General features: G+C 42.9%; 1 protein-coding gene across 2 annotated transcripts in view; it reads right to left on the reverse strand.

The window, feature by feature from the left end:
* Nucleotides 1-20,574, reverse strand: part of NEDD9 (neural precursor cell expressed, developmentally down-regulated 9) — a 95,811-nt gene that overhangs the window by 64,433 nt on the left and 10,804 nt on the right. Inside the window, exons 2-3 of one of the 2 annotated variants that reach the window (XM_062617898.1) lie at nucleotides 9,515-9,616; nucleotides 4,561-4,772 (exon numbers count right to left, since the gene is read on the reverse strand). In XM_062617898.1, the coding sequence (XP_062473882.1) occupies nucleotides 4,561-4,563 (3 nt within the window). In that variant the 5' untranslated portion in view covers nucleotides 4,564-4,772; nucleotides 9,515-9,616. The remainder of the gene's footprint in view (nucleotides 1-4,560; nucleotides 4,773-9,514; nucleotides 9,617-20,574) is intronic. The other variant, XM_062617899.1, reaches the window with a different exon arrangement.

Genomic DNA, 20,574 nt, shown 5'->3' on the forward strand with positions numbered 1-20,574 from the left:
TGTACCTGGCTGCACTCTAGGAGTTACTGGGTTGGATGCAGGAATAAAATAGAGCAGGCTTAGGCTTTTTTTCTACTCTTTGATTTGTCTGCCAGCAGCTCCTAAGGCTACTCTGTTGTGTGAGGATTGTTAAGGAGTGGGCTTCTCACTTACGAGTTGTCCCTGAAGCCTTTCTGCTGCACTGAAGAACAGCAAATGCAAGAGCTGCTCCCAAGGCCAGGCTATCTTCAAGGATTCCTTTAGGTAAACCATGGCCAATGTGTGTCAATGAACTACTTGTACAGGAGATGGAAAACAAATGGAAAGCATACAAAGCCCTTTATCCATATTACAAGTTTGTGTATTTTCTGCCTTCACTTCTAATCCAGTTTGGAGTGTTTTTTTTATGAAAAATTGAAGCGCTTAATATCTTATTTCAGGATTCATTACGAGGTGCTCTTTTTCTTACTGCTTCACTGGACACTAAACCCAAGTTTCTCTGTGATATTTTTTAATAACCTGAAGCTCTGTGCACAACATTTGTGTAATTTAGTATATTTCATGCAGCTGCTACTTCAGGCCTTCATCTTCCTGTCTTTTAATGGAGAGGAAAATAAACCATCTATGTCAACTTGAGGTAGAGGTTATAAATGGAACGCTATGGCCCCCATGAATGAAAGTATTATTCATGGGGTGAGATGTAATCCCCAAAATCCAGGTTGGGAGAACTGCTGCTCAGCTGAGGCCACTTTTAAAACCTTTAAGGCAACTTGCTTTCCTTGTAAACTAAGGAATCGGGTATAAATACATTTTACAGCACCTTTAAAGTTCAAAACAAAATAAATGATTGAAAGGTACTGTGCTCTCTTGTCAGCTTTCACCTTCCTTATGTGGACTTCTTCCAGCCCTCCCACCTTATCTTCATGGGTTTTAATGCAGTTACTAATCTCAGTTTCCCTCCTGGCTTGGCAAGGGGCTTCCCCCCTTGCCAGTCTTTGGTCAGATGATACTACTGAAGCTTGATTCAGAACCTGTCGCTGACGGGAGCCTGTGATTAGCTATTGTTTGGAAACCCTAACAATTAGGCAGGGTGTACATGTTCAGCTGGAAGCCAAGGATCTTGTGCAGAAGGTCAGGGGTGGGATGATTTGCTGGATGAGTGTCACAGAGCAGCTCAATCTACTGTAATGCAAAGCATCAGGGGTGTGTGCAGTGAAAATCCCCAATGACACATTGAGAAAGGACATCCTCAGGAAGGGCATGTGATGCTGCAGCCGCCTGCACAAACCAGGTGGGTTGACTTTGTTGCCTGAACTGCAGAAGCAGATAAAGCACGGAAGGCTGACTAAGAAATGTATAGCTTTCTCTAAATAAAAGGATCCTGAGATACATGCAAAATCTAGGTGCTGGAAGGGCACTGTAGAAACCAATGTGTATTTCTTAGTCTTGTGCTCCAGAATAATGTAATGTGAGCTGGCAGTGCTGGAAGGCTCATAAGGATAAAATATTAATGCTGTGTGCTTTAAGGTTCTGCATGTCAAGAGGGAGGTACTTGATTCAAATATAACTTCCTTGGGGGCCATCTGAGCCTGCAGACTTGTTTCAGCTTGTTTCAGCTGTGCTTTGTACCTCAAAATGAGGACAATTTAATTTGGTTACACAGCTCCTCTGAATCCAGGCATAGGCGTGGCTTTGCCAAAGAGGTTGGGTTGTGCACAGAGGAAAAAACATTGCCTTTGCCCCATTGCCATCCAAGCACAAAGATACATGGGCAGAGCTTAGATGGCTATTGTTTGGAAGGTGCTAGTGTTAGCTACAAATTTAATTTCTCAGGAAGGGTGAAATTTATCCTGCCTAGCTGAGATGTTGAGGGGTAGCTGTCTCCAGGGCTTATTCAGTGTAATACAGTTCTACTGACTGTGGGGAGAACAGCCTACGCTAATTGTCATTGTTAGGTGAGGTGGATACTAGTGCCCTAGATCTTTGGGTGCAGAGCTGTCTGGAGAAATAAAGCACTGTAGCACTAGCAAGATAGCCAAGGACTAGTGCTTCCGTGTGTGAATCCCAAATACAGAGTTTGGGGATCTAGTGGGAGGGGACGTCTGCATGGGAGGACACTGAGACAAATGTGATTGCCCCCTTTCCATTAACTAATTGAGAATGTAGTGATCTGGTTCCTCTGTTTGGTGGGTTATGTGTACTTCACCTCTGCTGGGCAGCACTGCAAAGCAGAGACTTCCCTTCTCTCTTCCATCTGGGCACTTAGGCCCAAGTACATGGTGGTTTTGGTTAGTTCCTAAGTGCAAGAAAAAAACTGCATCTGAATCCTGCTGTGTCTTCCCAGGCACGCTCCAGATGCAAGCAAGCCTAGGTTTCTTATTTGGCCTCAGTTTATACTTTCCTAGAGAGAAATGAGGAAGGTCTGCAGCTAAGTCCTGACTGGAAGAAAGCAAAGTCTGCCATAAGCATCTATCTGCCTGCCTTTAGTAGCAGGAAAGAAGGGAAAGTTTTTGCTTAACAGAAGAAAGTAAGCGCAGTCTTGCTAAACGTAGGGATTCGCTTGCTACCTTCCAGCTCCTGCTTACTCCCTGTGATTTGGCAACACTCCATTCTGCCCACACAATTTCTTCAGTGTAACTGGGCTTTGCAAAACCCTCCTTAATCCAACACAGAAAGTTTTTATGCAATTGCATCCAGCACAGTCCTATTTCAGTTGTTTTAAATGAGAAAGTTAAATCTCAGTCTAGACGGAGTGCTCTGTAGCTCCTGCGAATCTTGCACACAGTGAGATGTATCATCTATGAATGTGTTTCTCATTTTCCAGACAAGCCCAGGGGATCTGCACCCCCTCCCTAAAATTCCTGTCTGTGCAAGATTGCCTTGTAGTCCTGATTTATACCTCAATAAAACACATCATGAGAAGGAGAAAATGCTTAATTGTGTAACTGACATGACTTACTCAGGGCATATTTTTGGTGGTAATTTATGTACTTATCTTCTTTAAGAGGGGTACAAAGACCCATGACTTTCATTTACAGTGAGAACAGTAAAAGATGAGGAAAGTAAATGTAGTGAAGGACAAGGAATAATCCTTTAACTAGTATGATTTCTGGAAAAGGAATTCTGTTAAAAGAATCACTGAAAAACATGAAGAGATGCAGATTGCATTTGGAATCTTAAGGGGTTTCAAGGAAAACTTTGAGATTCCTCCTGTCCCCTATCAAACCAAGCCAGAGAACAACCTTACATTAGGCTTCTTTTCTCAAAGCAATAAGAAGTGAAAAAAATCTTCTTTTATGTTGCTTATGAAATCATTGATTCCGAGTTCACTCGATTTCTTTAATGCAGGCCCCTTTCAAAATTGCATTGTGGTTTTCCTTTAAAATAGTTTTCTTAAGGGTGAATATGGTGCTGGAGATGAAGAGGCAGATAAGCAAGCCTGTCTGCAGGCTTTTGCTGCAAAGTTTCCACTGGCAACCTTGTCCTACTTATGACAGGCACCCTGGCAGCACCTTAAACAAGTGTTCAAGTGGTGCATGCAAGATAAGAAGACTCCAGGGTATTTATAAATGGGTTCATTTCTGGGAGGCTGACATGATTTACTTAATTACACCGTAAATGTAATATCTTTTCTATCACCTGTGTAAGGATGTAGGTTCTAAGACTGTCCTTTGTGGGGGAAAGCTAAGGAGCAAAATTAAGCTTGTTCAGCCGCAATTTGGTCTTATTGCTGATAAAATGTTTGTTATGGCATGGAGTTAGTGTTGCCGTGTGCTTTGTTCTGCATGACTCTTGCCTCAAGGGCCATCTAGATTTCAAACGCTGGAGAATAGGTGCATCGTAATGCACAGACATGCCTATACATTTGCATATTAGGCTGATAGAAAGAAGAAATACTTCATAAATATGTAGGTTACTAGCATTCTTATCTCCTTGTCTTTCACTGTCTTTGCCCTGAGCCCAGTTGCCTTACCTGTAGTGCTGCCCACATGGCAACATAGCATGGGAACTATGGTGCGGTGGACCAGCAAATGGGGAGCATGAAATGCGGACTCGTGAAGGTTTTAAAGTTGTGGGGTACAAGGCCTCCTAAAATGTCTTAGGTTGTTTATAGGAGATGCTGAATTCTTCCTGTTGACATCCAGAAATTTCCTTTAAATATAAGAAGTCATCAGCACAGTCTTCAAAAGTGCTCCCTGAATGGAGAGACGGACAAAGTCGCTCACATCTTTGTACATGGATTCTGTACCTCGTTGTGCTGTACCAGTCTCTGAAACATCATTTACTAGAGTTAAGCCTCCCTCTCCATCACTGGAGAAAATCTTCCTGGCAGTGTGTTTAGTGAAGATGCATTTACTGCCAAGACTTGCAGCGTTATCCCTACCCAGGATACCAGCTTTTGCTAGCTTTGGCACTAAGACTGGTTGTGACCAAGCCTAAGAAGGAGTGCTCTGCCTGACTTCTGAACAGCGTGGGTGTTCAGTCAGCCTATAAGAAAGAGTATTTTCTTGCTGAACAGAAAAGAAATGCAGTTATGCTTCTATCAAAACAGCTTTTGACTTTCTAGAAAGTGAAACTTACCATTATTCAGTGTTTTTGGCTTCCACCTACAGTATGTTAATCGAAGGAACACAGGAGCTTTGTCGACAATGGTTATCTCCATAGAAAATCCAGCATTGTGGTTACACTGGCTGTTTTTTTGCCTTTCCCAGTTGTAGGACTTCTTTTCGCTTGCAGGATTTCCTTGTTCCAGATATTTCTTCATAGATCCAAGTTGTTTTTTTAATTCTTCTCTGAAAGAAAAGGTCAGTGAAACAGATGAACAAGGGAGGAGAAAGGTCTTTCCCTTTACTTACCATTCTGCCAATTCAAACAGTTCTGCGCTGTGCAGGGTTTCCCTGCACACCTCTCCAGATGGTGCATGAGACAGACCCCTGATTAAAACTCTGATTCCCTCCAAAATATGATTAAATAACTTTGCCACTGTCAGTGGTATGTGTTTTTAATCAGCAACATCATTTCTTTTATATCCCTTTTAAGGGCTGAGGAATTTTGGCAGGTATCATAAATGGGTGCATGCTGCATGGCCTTACTTTACTGCTCCCAATGCATTTATCAGGAAGGCTGATATCCAAAGTTGTTCAATAGCTCTGGAATGCTTATTGCAGCAGCATGTTCATCTGCAGCCTAATGTTGCAGCTTTGTTCTGCAAAGGTCAACAGACCTCATCCAGGGTAAAATCAGCTTCTTTGTGGGCTTCACTGAACAAACTCTTAGAGAAAAGCAGCTGGTAAACCAAAGCACGACCAATCCATAGTTGTAGATTGAAAATATAGTATTTAATGAGTTTGACTAGCTTTGTCTTCTTTAAAATATTTCTGTTTCTCTCTATACTGGGACAGTGCTTAGAGCCAGACCACCATGTGGATTATGCAAACAGAAAATAAAGGATTGATCTCTGCACTGCAGATCATTAATCTGGATTTAAACTGACCAGTTTTGCTTTCAGAGGTCATTTTAGTTTGTTTTTTAAACCTGCTTGTTGTCTTGAGTAGCTGAAACATAACATTGCTGAGGCCCTGTGCTTGTCCTGATGAGAGACACAAAACCTGCTATCATGCATGGCATTCGCCTCCTGAGCATTCGGGTATATAGGTGTCTTTCCACTCATAACCAGTGCCTCCATGTGAATTTTCTGAGACACTTCATGTTTCAAAGAAAGACCTGAACTGCAAGAAAAGAAACAACCCATAGGAGTAGTCAGGAAATAGCTGAGCAAGTCTGTGAGAAAACTGAGTTAAAGGAATATGCAAAGAGTTTATGCCACACATTTGAGGTGTGAAGTTTTAGCCAGGCTCAGGCTAGGGCTGCAGTAAGCCATAACGTAATCCTTCTAGCATGCGACGTGCAAGATGAGCTAGAGCTTGAGTAAAGTTACTTGGCTTTGGGATCTTTTCCGCTTGCCAGGAGAGTCAGTCTGAAGGAAACCTTGGAAATAGAGCAGATTTACTTATTTTTTTTTAAGAGCTCAGTAACTTTCGCTCTTTGTACTTCCAGAAAAGCGGTTGTCAGGAATGGCTGTGTTTCTCTTGACTTGTCAGGGGCGTCTCTGGGGTATGACAGTGGTTTCTGAACTTCAGAATGCTTTCACTATCTTCTTGGTAGCATGCAGAGAGGCATGCCTTCCCCCCCCCCCACCCTGCCTCCAAATTCTTCTAGACAGCATTAATGTGTTGTCTGCACAACTTCATAAAAGAAGGCAGAATTAAATGCTGCATTAGAATATGCTCACATCATGGCACTAGCATTTGCCCCCTTTCCCAACCAAAACAGATTTATAACAAAGGCACCGAGCAAGCTGTAGGTTCCTTCAGCTGAGGGTGAGACTGCTAGTAAAGTTTGCACAGCAGTCTGCTTTCTCTGCTCCCAGCAAATGAGGAAAACCGATGTCCTGGCAAGGGCTTTTCTTGTCTGTCTGGGTGTTAAGCACAGAAGCAGCCCTTCCCAGGGGAGAAAAAGAAGTTATATTTTTGTGTGCAAATAGCAGCCAGTTTCTGGTTGTGAAGTAGGGTTTGGTTTTCTTGTTTGTTTATCCTCCCAGACTTCTAAAAGGTGTTCAGTATGTTGAACCCAGTTTCTCACCGCTCAAGTTGGGTTGGAAGGGACCTTAAAGATCATTCAGTTCCAACCCCCTGCCATGGACAGGGACACCTTCCACTAGATCAGGTTGCTCAAAGCCCTGTCCAACCTGGCCTTGAACACTGCCAGGGATGGGGCAGGCACAGCTTCTCTGGGCAACCTGTTCCAGTGTCTCACCACCCTCAGAGGGAGGAACTCCCTAATATCTAATCTACATCTACCCTCTTCTAGTTTAAAGCCATTCCTCCTTGTCCTGTCACTACATGCCCTTGTAACAAGTCCCTCTCCTGATTTTTTGTAGGCCCCCTTCAGATACTGGAAGGCTGCTATGAGGTTTCCCCAGAGCCTTCTCTTCTCCAGGCTGAACAACCCCAGCTCTCTCAGCCTGTCTTCATACGGGAAGTGCTCCAGACCTCTGACCATCTTTGTGGCCCTCCTCTGGACTTGCTGCAACTGGTCTTGATGGATGAAAGGGTCAGAGATGACTTGTACCATTCCCTGTGCATACACTCAATATGCATCCAGAACTGTGATCAGACATTGGGCCAAAGAGTTTGGCCAGGTGGGTGACAACTACAGGGGAACTCTTCATGAAAGCGCTATGTTCTGCCTTGCTGCAGAGCTGCTGGTGTTGGCCTTGCTTAATTCATCTCTCTGGACTCTGTTTTTGTAGAAGCTTTGGCAATCTCTTTTGCTCTCATCTTCCTCCTCCAGCCCCTGTGGTGTGAGCCACGTACTGCTTGTGGTCTTTCCTCTCAGAGCTGAGGGCAAGAATGTTATTTTCCTCCTTGTCTTCCCACCAGGCCGATTTTTCTTCTGCAAGATGCGACCTTGAGGAAGGGCAGTCAAAGAAGCTCATGCAGCATTTCTTGTTCCTGCTGAACATGCATCTTTCCTGTGACCTGGGAGATGTGCTAACACTGATGGGGCTAGTTCAGGTGTGGGAATCTTGTAAGCATAGCTGTAGGGTGCAGTTATGCCATTGCAGTAACGCCAATGTCAATTCCTTTGCTTGTGAAGCGAGACTGTCATTCAGGCTGTTTGAGCTATTTCTGAAGTGAAGGCTCTCAAGTATCCAGGACAGGGAAGGTATTCGATCCAAGCAATGCTCCTGCCTTCCTGAGATGCATTGCTGACCTGCTGGTGTGTACTCAGCCCAGGAAGAAAGATACAGCTGTGAGAAATTGCTAGCTGAGGGATCTGTACAACAGTGTAAAGAAGGATGGTGTTTTGCTAAGGGCATCAAGTGAGAGTCTGAAGTCTGTTGGCATGTTATTTCATCTGTCGGTACTGCCCAAGAGTGAGGTATGAAACCTGCATATGAAATGCCTACAGCATTCACCACTTTTGCTTACTCCTGAGAATCTTGAAGGGGGTTGCATTACTTGCTTTCATGTTAAGCAGCAGTAACCTTATGCTAAATTCCATGAACCAAAGGCTGCAGGATGCTTGAGCTTTCAGCCAACACTTGACTTCATAGCTTAGGCAACCAAATAGCACTCCAGAAGTAAAAGGGTTTCTCAAATAAATGATTTGGGTTTATTACCCTTACATTTCAATTAATACATTCATTTCAGTTGTGTAGTCTGGGGCATACAGAAAACATTTGTTTGCCAAACAGTGCCAAAAGCAAATTTACCCTTCTATGAGTCATGTGGTTTACCAGGGTAAATCATAGTACTAGAAAATGATGGAAAGACAAATCCATTTAAAATCCTTTTAAAAGTAAAAACACTAAAGAACTCCTTGTCAGCTGTGTTTAAAGAAGAAAGGCAAACATAAAATCTTAAGCCAAGCTCCTCTAAAGAAGGACAACATTGTACTGAAAGGGCTAACTGCTGCTCTGTATACTGCATGATTTTACTTTGTACCCTTTCATAGCACTGAGGAAAGAAAATAAGGTACAGCCCATATGCCTTCCAGATCTGCCATAAGGAATTTCCCCTTTTCTTGCTTCGTAATGAACAAACACTCTGTGCCTTTACTCCACAAACATATTATTTATTGCTTGACACTGAATTCCCCTTTTATTTCCTATATTATTTTCACCACTCTATTTCAAAAGTTGCTCTTTCAGGTATCTGCTCTTCTAGAACTCTCTGTGCTGAATGAAGTGCTGCAGGAAGTTATTAGTTTCTAATTAAGAGAACAGCCCGAGGGACAGACTGCACAGGCAGTCCTTGTGACCTGAGCAGGTCACAGTGAGACAGCAAGCACTGGTATGAGGACGTGAGGTGACTTGTATGAGAGCTTGGCAGAAGATCTGTGGTGGCATTGGGAACAGAGTCCCCAACATTGCATCACAGGAGGGTTTCATCTTTGACAACTCTTAATGGCAGGATTTTCAGGACCCCAGAAAATAGTCACTTGTTGCTGGAAATAACTATCTAACCTGCTCTGTTCATGGTGGAGCTGTTTGAAAGAGTTCTGGCTGGATGCGTTAATGGGACGTATTAGTAGGGGTGGCGAGAGCTGAAAGAAGTTAATGAAGAGCCAGGATAAGTGGCTGAGGTATAAACCTTGATTAACGGGTGACTGGTTTCTCTGTTCAGAAAGTGTATGTGAGCTGAGAGATTGCAGAGGTACTACAGAGAATGTACCCAAATTCCCAAGGAACCTGCAGTGAGAATTGCCTGATGCTTCTCACTTGGAAAATCCTGCTTGAAGGTGTTCACATGCCTGGTAGGTTGATGACCTACCTTTGGGGTCAAACTATAGGCACAGATCCTGTAATCAGCCCCAGTTCATGAACTGAGAGTTATTTCTGCCGTGGCTGAACAGGACAGGCCTCACCTGATGGCTGCTACTTAACTGCAGCTTTAACTACCACATTTAAACATAAATACCTCTCAAATCTATTAAGTGAGCTGGAGGGTAACTGGTTGAAGAGCATTACCCCAGAGGTCTTTCTCCTTCAGAGCTTGGAGCAGGGGTCTGGGCTGCATTTCCTTTCTCTGCAACAGGCCGCAAACCTGCTGGAAGCTGTCTGAGAGAAGGACTATAAAGGGAATAGTGACTGATTATTGCTGTAGTTTTAGCAGAGAGGAGTAAACATTGCTCCCACCTGCCTTGTTGGCCTTCCCCCTGACTCTTACACATAAAGTCAATCCTGTCATCACCATCATTAAGCTCTAGACAATCAAAACACTCTCTATAACATACAGGACTACCCCCCTGCCTCTCCTTCCTTGCCTATCCTTTCTAAAGAGATTACAGACATTCGTTGCAGCACTACAGCTGTGCGAGTCATCCCACCATGTTTCCGTGATGGCCACCGTGTCATAGTTTTCCTGCTGCCCAGTGCCTTCCAGCTCCTTCTGTTTGCTGCCTGTGCTGAGTGCGTTGGTGTAGATGCACTTATTTGGGCTATTGATTCCACCACCTTTTGCACCCGGAGAAACCCTAATTCTTACATGACCATTCGCAGGTGTTCTAGTGAGCCTGTTTTTACACCTTTCCCTCTTCAAGTGTAGTTTAAAGCTCTCAGTAAGCCCTGCTAACTCCTGTGCAAAGATCCTTTTCCCCCTTTGAGACAGGGGTACCCTGTCTATCACCAGCAGGCCTTGTACAATGTAAACTGATCCACTATCAAAAAATCCCAAAATTCTGCTGGTGACACCGGTCTCGGAGCTAGGTGTTGATCTAGTAGCTCTTCCTGTTTCTTCCCTCACCAATCCCTGCAACTGGAACGATAGAGAATGCTAACGGTGCTCCTGATCCCTTAACCACAGATCCCAAGGCCCTGAAGTCTTGATTGCCCTTGTACTTGCTCCTGGGCAGACCTACAGACTCACATTATCTTATCCATTGTGTGTGTGTGTGTAACGTTTGCCACCCACCAAGTCTTTAACTGTGCACAGGGGTAGGAGAAGGTAAGTCATATGAAACAGGAGGTAATAAGGAGTCTAATGAACCCAGACAAAGCAGACATGAGTTAATATAAAAGCAGAGAAAGTAGTGTAGTTGAAAGCCTAAGGAGGACAAAAGCTTTAGCTGTCCTGTTGAAAGTGCATATCAGCAGGAGTCGCCATGTTCTAATTCGAGTGAAGAATTAATTGTAGGCAGCAGAGCAGAGGCTCGGGGAGGTAAAACATGCCTGTAGCTGCCTCCCAGAGCCCTACTTTTCCCATAAGCATAACAGAAGCCCTCCTGGTATACACCAGTGAGCAGGCAGGCATCAGCCTGTATCCTTCTGCAGTCTCTGGCTCACAAACTCAATTTATCAGGGACCAGCTTGGTCCAGGCAATAAATGAACAATAAAGGTTGACGTGGCAGTGCAGAGCAGCTGCAGGTACTCGTTGGGTTCTGCCTGGGCAGCTGTTGGGAGGATGGTGTTCCACCCAGTGCAAGCCCACGCATTTGTAAGGGGGATGAGAACACTCTGACTGGCACCCATGGCATATGGACAGGATCCTTGAGGACGTCATCATCATAAACTGCTGTTGTTGATGTGAACATAACCCAGAACTGCAGCTGTGATCTTCTGCCTGACTGTACACTAGCTTATGCTTGATGTATGCTGTGATGAAAGCAGGAGAAAAGGTTACAGGTCAGTAGCTCTAGCTTCAAAGCTGATGCTAGAAGGAAGTACCTTTTCCCACCCACCCCCTCCTTCTGTTAACCATTATGAGTAAGCTGTTCTGAGTTAAGGTAAGGTAAACATCAAATGCTTTAAATTTACACACTGTCTCCTCCCAAGTTTGAGACATGACTTACAATTCCTCCTAGGTCTAGTTGCAGGTGATGATGTTGCTATGCTGGTGTGCCCAACCCCTCTGTCACAAGCATCTGCCACCATGGCAGAGATGACAAAAGAAGCAGCACTATCCTCTCTCCCCAGTTTGCAGCCTCACACGTGTTATGGGAGGTAGAATAATTTTTATGCAGCCCTCTTCCCCAGCTCTGAGGCACCCACTTTGTCATCCCCGCTCAGAATTCATGTGTTAGGGCATATCACTGAGATCCAGTTCCTCATCCTACCTTAAAAGCTTTATGTTCTTACACTCCTGTGGATCTCTTAGTCCATTTACTGCCCATATTATGACTTCACCTCTTCCTAATTCTTGTTTTTATTTGTCTTCTCCCACTTTCTTGGGATTTCTTGGCTGCTTAAGTCCATACTCTAAGCAAAGCATATATGAAAAATGAACAAAACCATCGCAGAGTATCCAAGTTTAAATTTATTATGGCTTCGGATGAGTAATTGGCAATTGCACTGCTTCCAGGACTATTTTTACAATTGTGATTGAAAGTTCATTGTAACTTGTAATTCTTTTTCAGCATGATGCATCAGCTCATTGAATTAGTAGTTGTAAATGTCGCTTGGACTTGACAAGGAGGAGGACAGATAATCTAGTTAATAGTTTTGTTGTAAGATGCTGGGATGGGTAGTGGTCTTGTCTAATATAAACTTTCTAGGGAAAATAACATGAAATTAGAACTATAAAGAAGTGTAGAAACTGCCATAGTTGGCAAGCTAATGATTAATCTCATCACTCGGTTTGCAGACAGCTTTTACATTTGGTGCCTGCATTCCCTTTGCCATGTAAGGTGAACTGGGAACCTCAGCATGGCTATACTGGTTTTGCATTGTCAGTGTTGACTTTCTCTGTGACTCTGGCCTGAGGGCCAGGGCACTGGTGAATCAAGAGGCTAGACTTGCAGCTGGTTAATATTGAAGAGCTGAAAGCAGACCAGAGGAGTTTTCCCTCCCTCCCTCCCTCCTTTTCCCACAGGACTTTACAACTAGGTGGTTTAAGCATGTTCACAACAGTTAAAGCATGGGCGATCAAGTGAAACAGAGAAACAGAATTGGTTTCCTAGCTTTGCAGCTGAGCTATAGAGTACAAGGAGGAACACAACCTCCTGAGTTTTGTTTTATGCAAACTTGTGAGTAATTGCTCTAGCTCTCTACTAAACTGGGCCTTTTGGACCAACTAGGCAAATGAAGTCTCAGTCTGTAGAGCTGCTCTAAATCTGAACATGAGCAAGCCAGCAGGTTTTTCATCTGTAACTTATTTGGCCAAGATATTCGTCATCCCTGCTTTGCGCATAAATGTCTGCCATAGTGGGCATTATACAAGTTGTATGGGTTATACAAGTGTCTGACCAGCAAAGTCCATCTTCCAAACACTAGGAGTGCTAGGAGTGGAGTAGCTGCCTTTGACCAAATGCTCCTATATCTGAAGGCTTGCAGAAATATTCTGGTTCCCTCTGCTGCTGTGCTTGATTTTCCATATGAAGGTAAGAGTCTTGCTGGACTATCTGAAAAACTGTAACATCAGTGGAAGGGACTTGCATCCAAGGTGACAGTAGTTTATTAGTGACATGCCTCATGAGATGAATGACTGCTAATGAAGTTAGCTATGGTTTGAGCTGTCAGGATGGTAATTGCAGACAAAGGACTAGTTTGGACTCTCCTGTTGAAAAAAATAAAAAATCCAATTAAAAACCCCCAGTCATATCTTTTTATTGAAACCAAATGTGTTTACGTAAAAGGCAGGAGGTACCTAAGAAGGACACATGCTTAGATGTGCATAGTTAAGTGTCAGTTGTCAATTACTCATTTGAAGCCCTAGAAATAGAACCTCATCCATTTCTGTGTTATGAGATGTGTGTATGGTGGTTGGAGGTGAGTATGTTTTCCTCTCAGCAATAATCCAGTTCTTCAGAAATAACAGTTCATTCACTTCATCCTAATTTCCCCTGGCTTACTTTCAACCCTATCAAATAATCAGAATTTTAAAATTTGCCAAAGTGGTTTCAGCACTGGGATAAATATGAAAACACCTGTGACATTTTAAGCCATTTATTTTTGTTTTGTGTTTTTGCTTTTGTGGGTTTTTAATTCCCCCAATCACAGCAAGTTACATCCCTACATAAACATCTCACTAGCATACCAGTTACACGGTCATCCAAGCCCAAATGTCTGTGTTGGGCTTGCTGACAGAAAGAAGGGCATACCACTTGGTAACAAATATTTCTCAAAGTTCACCAAGCCTCCCACAGAAATTTGTGTGTGTTTATATATGTATATATATATATATATACATATATAAGGGGGGGTTGGTGGTTTTTGTTGTGTTCTTTTTTCTGGAAATCATTTTCCTTAAACAACAATAATGAAAACCACTTGTTTGTAGCAAGGTCTGCACTGTTGCACAGGAGGCTCGCCTGGAATTTGCTGGCTCAGGGGTGAGATGAGCTCACAGCGAAGACGGTGAGGTGAACACAAGGCAGCACGCAGGCCAAATGCCCACCAGCAGGCAAACAGGGCAGCCTGTGCCATAATGAAACATGGCTTGTTTAGGTGGCTGAGCAACCTAGGCAAATAACCCTGGTATTCACAGTTTTCTCATGTACAAAAGCAATTCTCAAGGCTTTCATGCTCCAGCAGCTCCGCTGCAGAGTGTACCACCTCCAGGAGATGGTATGAGGAACTAATGCACCACCTTAACTTGGGCCCACTTCAGGGGAATTCAGCTCTTAAGAGTAGCTGGGAATGCTTTTGCCCACAGCAGTGCAAATCTGTAATTACTCAGTCCAATAATCAAACCAGAGTATTTCCCTTGCCAGGTCCATAAGCCTACTTCACATTTATGTTGGTGTGTGGCAGTATGCAGTCTTAAGGGCTCAGTCCAGTGGTATGCCACATAGCAATGATCAAGAGCTGGATGTCCTCAGCTCCTCTTGTTGGGAAGGACCATCCCTTTCAACTGGTGTATTCAGGACCACACACAGACACGTTATTTCAGGAGTGGGCATAAGAGCTGTTGTACCCGTTGCTCTGATCTCTGGGCAATTTGGACTCAATCTGAACAGTAACTTGTGGAAGAATTATTTCATGTGCTGTGGTTCATGGCTACAGATAAATCTGGTAATTCATTACAATACAACTGTGGAGAACTAATTTGGACAGAACCTTGGACAGGGTGTCATGTCTTCATTGCAAATAGTTCAGTGGATGAGAGAGTTGCCTGTTGGAGCACTGTGGAGAGTTGGGGTTTCCCTCTTCCAGAGATACTGCCCTGTGTTCAGTTGTAGCCGAGACTGATTTCAGAGGAAAAAGTCAGTAGCAAATGAAATGTGGCACTCTGCTTATATCAGCTTCCCTGGCCACATCCATAGAAATGTGTGATTGTTCTTACATGCAACAAATGGGAAGTCAGTCTAAAATACCACCGGTTAATTCTTCCCCGAGTTGGTCCCCTGGGTCTGTCTGCCTTAAGAAGAGTGAATCCCACTACTTGTGCCAGCTCTGTCAAATCTGGCAGCAGATCCAAACCTTGGCAGAGAGGACATGGATTTGCTCTTCTTCAGATGGCACAGTTTTGGAATGTGCTAAGTGATTAACACTGGACAAGATTGGGGTCTGGAACCTTCTGGTGGCCCCGGTAGCACTCAGATGCTTGCAGGGGCAATCAGAAAGCAGTTTCACTGTATCTGCTTCTATTTGCCAGTGGTCACAAACTCCTAGTTGCATATAAGCATTTTTTTTGTTGGATGGATAACAGAGGAGGAGATTGTACATTCAAAGGAGTATTTCAATAGGTCAGTTTTTTTGATGGCACTGTGAACGTGCTTTTCTAAGCGTGGAAGCTGCAGAGGTCAGAAGAGTCTCTTCCTGCTTTTGCAATAGCAGTAACTTTCAATTTACAAAACAGTTTCCCTGGGACACGAACACAAGGCATTTGACTGCCTTGTTGGAGATAAGTTGTTTGGGAATGTCATGCTACACTTCGATAGCAAAACAAAATCCTACCTTGTCTAAAACTAACCCTTTTCATGAGAATTAATAATTATAAGAGACTTAGGTGTAAAAAAAATCAGATTTTTTTTTAAATTTAAATTCCCTGTTTTGATATTTCTGGGGTAAAAAACTAGCTCAAAACTAAAACTACAGCTCAAAATCATTTTAACACTTGACTTAGTTATACGAACCCTGAAACAAGAAAAAAATCAACATATTTTGAAGTGCTCAAAGCTAACAAAATAGGGGAAAGAAGGGATAAATGTGGTTTGGATTTTAATTTTTTGTAAACTTAGATTTTTCTTTGGAACAATTCTCTCAAAGTCTCAAACATTTTTGCCCATGTAGGAGGATTGTTTCCAGTCCAGTTTATTATGAATTCAGTAGTAAAAGCTGTGTCTTCCACAATAGATAACCTTGCAAATACTCTTCAAGAAGGACAGGAAATCTGACCCAGTCTGTCTCTTAATGAAATCAGGCAAACCAGAGGCCTTTTCCACACGACATTATGGGTATCTGCTTTCTCTCTGATGTTTTCCAGGCAGCACTAATAAAGAAAAAGGTATGTTGTCTCTGAGCAGGGGGGTATGGAGAAGTCTGGGCCAGTCTGCCGTTGAGCATGAGCATGTACATGGATACTGGACAAAATGAAAACTTGAGGTGGTTTGAGCTCCACCCCAGTCCTGCCTCCACTGCTGTCTTCTAGTGTCCGTTTCTCCCTTCAGCCTGTTCTGAAATCCTCACCCTACAGGAAGGAAGAAGAGACCTCCCTGCAGCAATGGGAGGCCCATTCTGTGCCACAGACCCTCTTGTGTCACACTGAAGAGAGGGATGGAAGAATGATCCATGCCCTTTCCTGAATTGAGGAAAAAAGGCTGACCAAAGAGATCCCTTCCAACAGATCAGGGTGGCTGCTGCTTGTTGATAAGCATGCTTTATGTCAGCCAACTTAGCCCAGTGCATGGTTTCCCTTGCACTTGAGCCACTCTCCTGTTGCAGTAGCTGTTGCCCTTCCTGCTGGGCGTGAGAGGGTTCATCAAAGGAAAACACCAGGGCATGTTGTGGGAGAGGAAGCATATCCCCGATGAAAAGGAAGAAACCAAGTTTTTGCACAAGACTTCATCCCAAAAGCCCCTTAATCATCTTGTGTCACACCCCTGGTATCTTCTGTTTAGTTCAAGGAAGTCCTTAACACTTACCATGTATTGCCATAATCAAGAAAATGGAGCTTAAACCAAGTGCTGCCAGGGCCCCTAGAAACCTTGAGCTGATCTTTGGTGGCTTGACTCTGGAGCCAGCCAAGGCATAGTGGATCACCTCTTGAAGGCTGGCCATCCCCAGAATAGCCCCATAAGATAAACCCAATGAGCAAATCGGCGTGGAATGGCTCCATGCTGCAAAGTCTGTTTCATGTTGTTTTAAACTCGAAAGCTGGAAAATTCAGAGCCAGCACTAAATATTTGTTCCACTTTCAAAGCTGAGCATCAGGGAGCCATTCCTTTAATAGTGGATGTCTGTTCTCTGAGCCCAGATGTGCTTATAGCGTGGGTCTTGCCAGTGTTTTCCCTTCCTCATGCTTCCCACACAAATGTGCATGCAGCTTTCTAGCCATCTATCTTTACCCTTCAAAGTTGTTGTGAGGAGTAGCAGCTGTTCCTTCTTTAATACAGGTGGCAATAACATTGTACAAATTGTTTTCAATCTTAATCACTAAAGCTTGCCACACAAGTGATCCTATTTCTTGCCAGAAGTGATAAATTGGACACAATTTTGGAGCAGATGAAATGTTAGACAAAGTACATTAGTCAAAGACACTTCAGAGTATCAATTACTTTCCCATGGTATGTAAGTAATAATTCAGTTCTTAAAACCTTCCACCTGGATTTGGAAGGTCACCTGAGCTTCTGTTACAGGCATTTAGCAGTGAGTTAGTGTGAGGTAGCAGTGCTAACTGGCATGTGAATTGATAAATTGTGTTACCATTTATGTAACTAGAAACAGCAGCAGACTCCAGTCTGGAATTTGGGATACTGGTTTTTAGTAGTCTATTTTACTGGGCCCAGGCTGGGATATCCCTGTGACTCACTGTCATTTTACACAGGCAGCTTATCTCAAATTATCACTGCTTTATGCCTTCTTTAAATAGCGCGAGCTGGGAAGACCCAGAGTAATGATGATGCCCAGAGATGTACCATGCAGAAATTGACATCTCCTGAAGGTCAGTCATCCCTTTCTTCCACCTTCAGTGGCTGCCTTTGCATAGTGAATGCAACAGAAAGTTATCCTGCATGAACCAAAGGAATCAAGAGTTGAGATGCTTAGAAAGGAGAGCTGTTTTTTTTCCATAATGCTTCTGCCACTTTTCCTTGCTTGAGTAAACACATAGCTCCTCTCAGGGAAAGAAGGTGCTGAAGGAAGGCTGTACTGTTATCCTCATTACTTGCTGGTCGTGTGCACCTCCGTATTGGTGAAGGGATCTGTCAGATTGTGTTTTGTCTTAGGTGGTGCACAAAACTTAACAAATGACATGGTTTGAACTGATGGAGTTGCATCACTTCAAGTAAACTCAGTGAGAGCAGATTCCACCTACACCTCTTACAGCAGGTTCCATCCCCTGACCAAAAATAAGAGCAAAGGTGAACATTTTGAGGGCTTTAATCTGGTTTTCTATTTTAATTTTTTGGAAAACAACTATGCTATTATTATTATTATTATTATTAGTAGTAGTAGTAGTAGTAGTAGTAGTAGTAGTATTTCTAACCCAGCAGAGGAGACAATGTGTAGAGGAAATCAAAATGGCCAAGACAAAATCACTATTTTCGCTACTGTAGTCTGAGCAAAAGTGTGTTCTCATTTATTGCACCTGACTTCATTATATTTTAGCACCAAGAACTGGAAAAGAATGAAGTCAGTTGTCAAGATGTTGAAGCCCAAACCAGAAAGTTGGATCAAATAAGGAAAAGATGAGAAGGATGACTCAAAAGCAGGTGGTAATCTGATAAATTCTAGGGCAAATCACAGGAAGGCTGATAATGGAGTTGAAGTTAGTAAGGGGTTAGCAGAAGATGACACAATTCATGGTAATCAGTACAGTTTTATGAAAACTCTCTGTCAAATAATTGCAAAGTAATTTTTTTGAACGCTACCTGTTTGGTTGGTAGAAGTAATGGTTTATAAGTAAAGGTAATCTACTTAAACATACCTCTACCAAAATTTCTATAAGGCATATGATTTTGTTCCATATAATGTTCTGAGTAAAAACCAAAGCTATAAATATATAACACTAATTAAAGACATTAAATGATTTGCAATCTGGCTAATGTTTACACTTACTGAAGTGATTATAAATGAGGAAGCATTCAGAATCAATGTTCCTGACGGATATACCAAAGGCTCATTCTTAGGATCAGGGCTATTTAGTTACTTCTTTTTTAATGTGAGAGCACATGTCATATTTCATTAGGCAAAGACAATGATGCAACCATCGATGAAGGAATAAAGGCTAATGTCAAGGACGGAAGTGTTCTTCAGGGTCTTCTGAATTATCTGTTAAACTGATTTCATCCCAAAAAAAACCCATGTGTTTAAATCTTCAGCCAAATTCAAGGTACTCACAGGCCAAAAGTGTACTTTTAGAGCCATGCCATTTGACTGGGAGATTGTATTTTGGAAACCAGCGACTCAGGCTTCTTGATAATGGATAACCAGCTAAACACGTGCTCCCTGTGTGATACAATATACCTGAAAGCAAATGCTACTGTCTTGGATTAGAGCAGATTGCTGAGTAAAGGTCAAGGAGGTGGTATTTCCATGTGTACAGCATTAATGAGACCATTTCTGAAATACTGAGCCTGGTGTTTATGATTTTAAAAGGTTGTTGACAGATGGGCAGAGAACAGAGAATGGTTGAGCAGTGCAGGCATAGGTTGAGCTGGCCATCTAAAGAGAGACAAAAGAAGCTAAATCAATTTATTTTGTCAAAGAGGAGATTTTATATTCTTCCACTAGCACCTGAAAGTAAAGAGATGACTAATAAGAAAAAACTGTCTCTAGATATAGCTAGGTGGTTAGGTGCTGAAGTTGGACTAATTTAGATTAGAAAAGAGGCAACAGAGTATTTATGTCAGTTTACAACTGGCTTTCACATTTGATATAGCATCAGAATGTAAATGACGTAGAATACAGTATTAGGCAAACTGCATAAATACGTTAAAGATGGAGAGGTAACAGAAGTATGTATATACGTAGGACAGTCTAGATCAGGATGAACTTCTTGGTCTACTCTGGAATCTGAATCATAGTTTTGGGACAGCAGGAACCTGTCAGTGACTGAAAATACTGGCTTGTACATCTGAAGTAAGAACCACTATCGCCAGCGTTCCTCCATAGGTGCAGTAGGAACAGAAGTGTTAGGCATTTGGCTTCACTTGGATGCAAGAGAAGGCATTTTGATGTTAGATAGCATATGCAGCCTGAAAATCTATTCCTTGCTAACTTAAGGGACTGAAAGGAGTAGGCTAGCAGGCACACCAATCTTCGTTATATGGTTTATATGAAGTAATTACACTCTGAAGAGTGATGTGTGGTGGGGGCAAAGTAGGAGTGAGGGGCAGAGGGCCACTGGTGTCTCAGATAGGGAGACGGGAGTTGAATGAGAGAGTCATAGAGGGTCATTACTCAATTCAGAGATAACCAGCTTTCTCGTAAATGATCTGTCTCCACCACCACAGAGGTCTGCCTGGGCAATTTATGAATCTTGTCTGGCATGCGTGAGCTGCGACAGTGCACTCAAATGTGTGTGTGAGTATCCATCCTGTATGTGAGTGCTTTGTACCTGAATAACCCTGCTTAAGGTGCCATCAGCCAGTAATAAGTGCTTGCAGCACAAATACACAAGCCTCCCAATTGCATCTGTAAGGCGTCCCTCATGCTTCCAGCACAAACACTGTAAAGCAAGGCTTTTTGCACAGGCAGTGAGTAACACATCTCATGTTTGTTTGATGTACTTTGCCGCCTTGGGAGCGTGGAAGAACCTTTGCTTTGCATTGATGTGTAGCTCAGATTGATTTCCCAAATGGAACAAAATTTACAAGCTGGAGAAGGGCTTCTGATGTTAGCATGCTTGTATCTACACTGGGGTTGTCACTATGATAAAAATATTTGTTGGGGTGATTTTTTAAATGTATTTGTTTTCAGTAGCTGTTTG

Source organism: Pezoporus occidentalis, unplaced genomic scaffold (assembly GCF_034315485.1).
Source record: "Pezoporus occidentalis ecotype Australia unplaced genomic scaffold, CSIRO_AGI_Poc_V1 ctg2, whole genome shotgun sequence".
Lineage (NCBI taxonomy): Eukaryota > Metazoa > Chordata > Aves > Psittaciformes > Psittacidae > Pezoporus > Pezoporus occidentalis.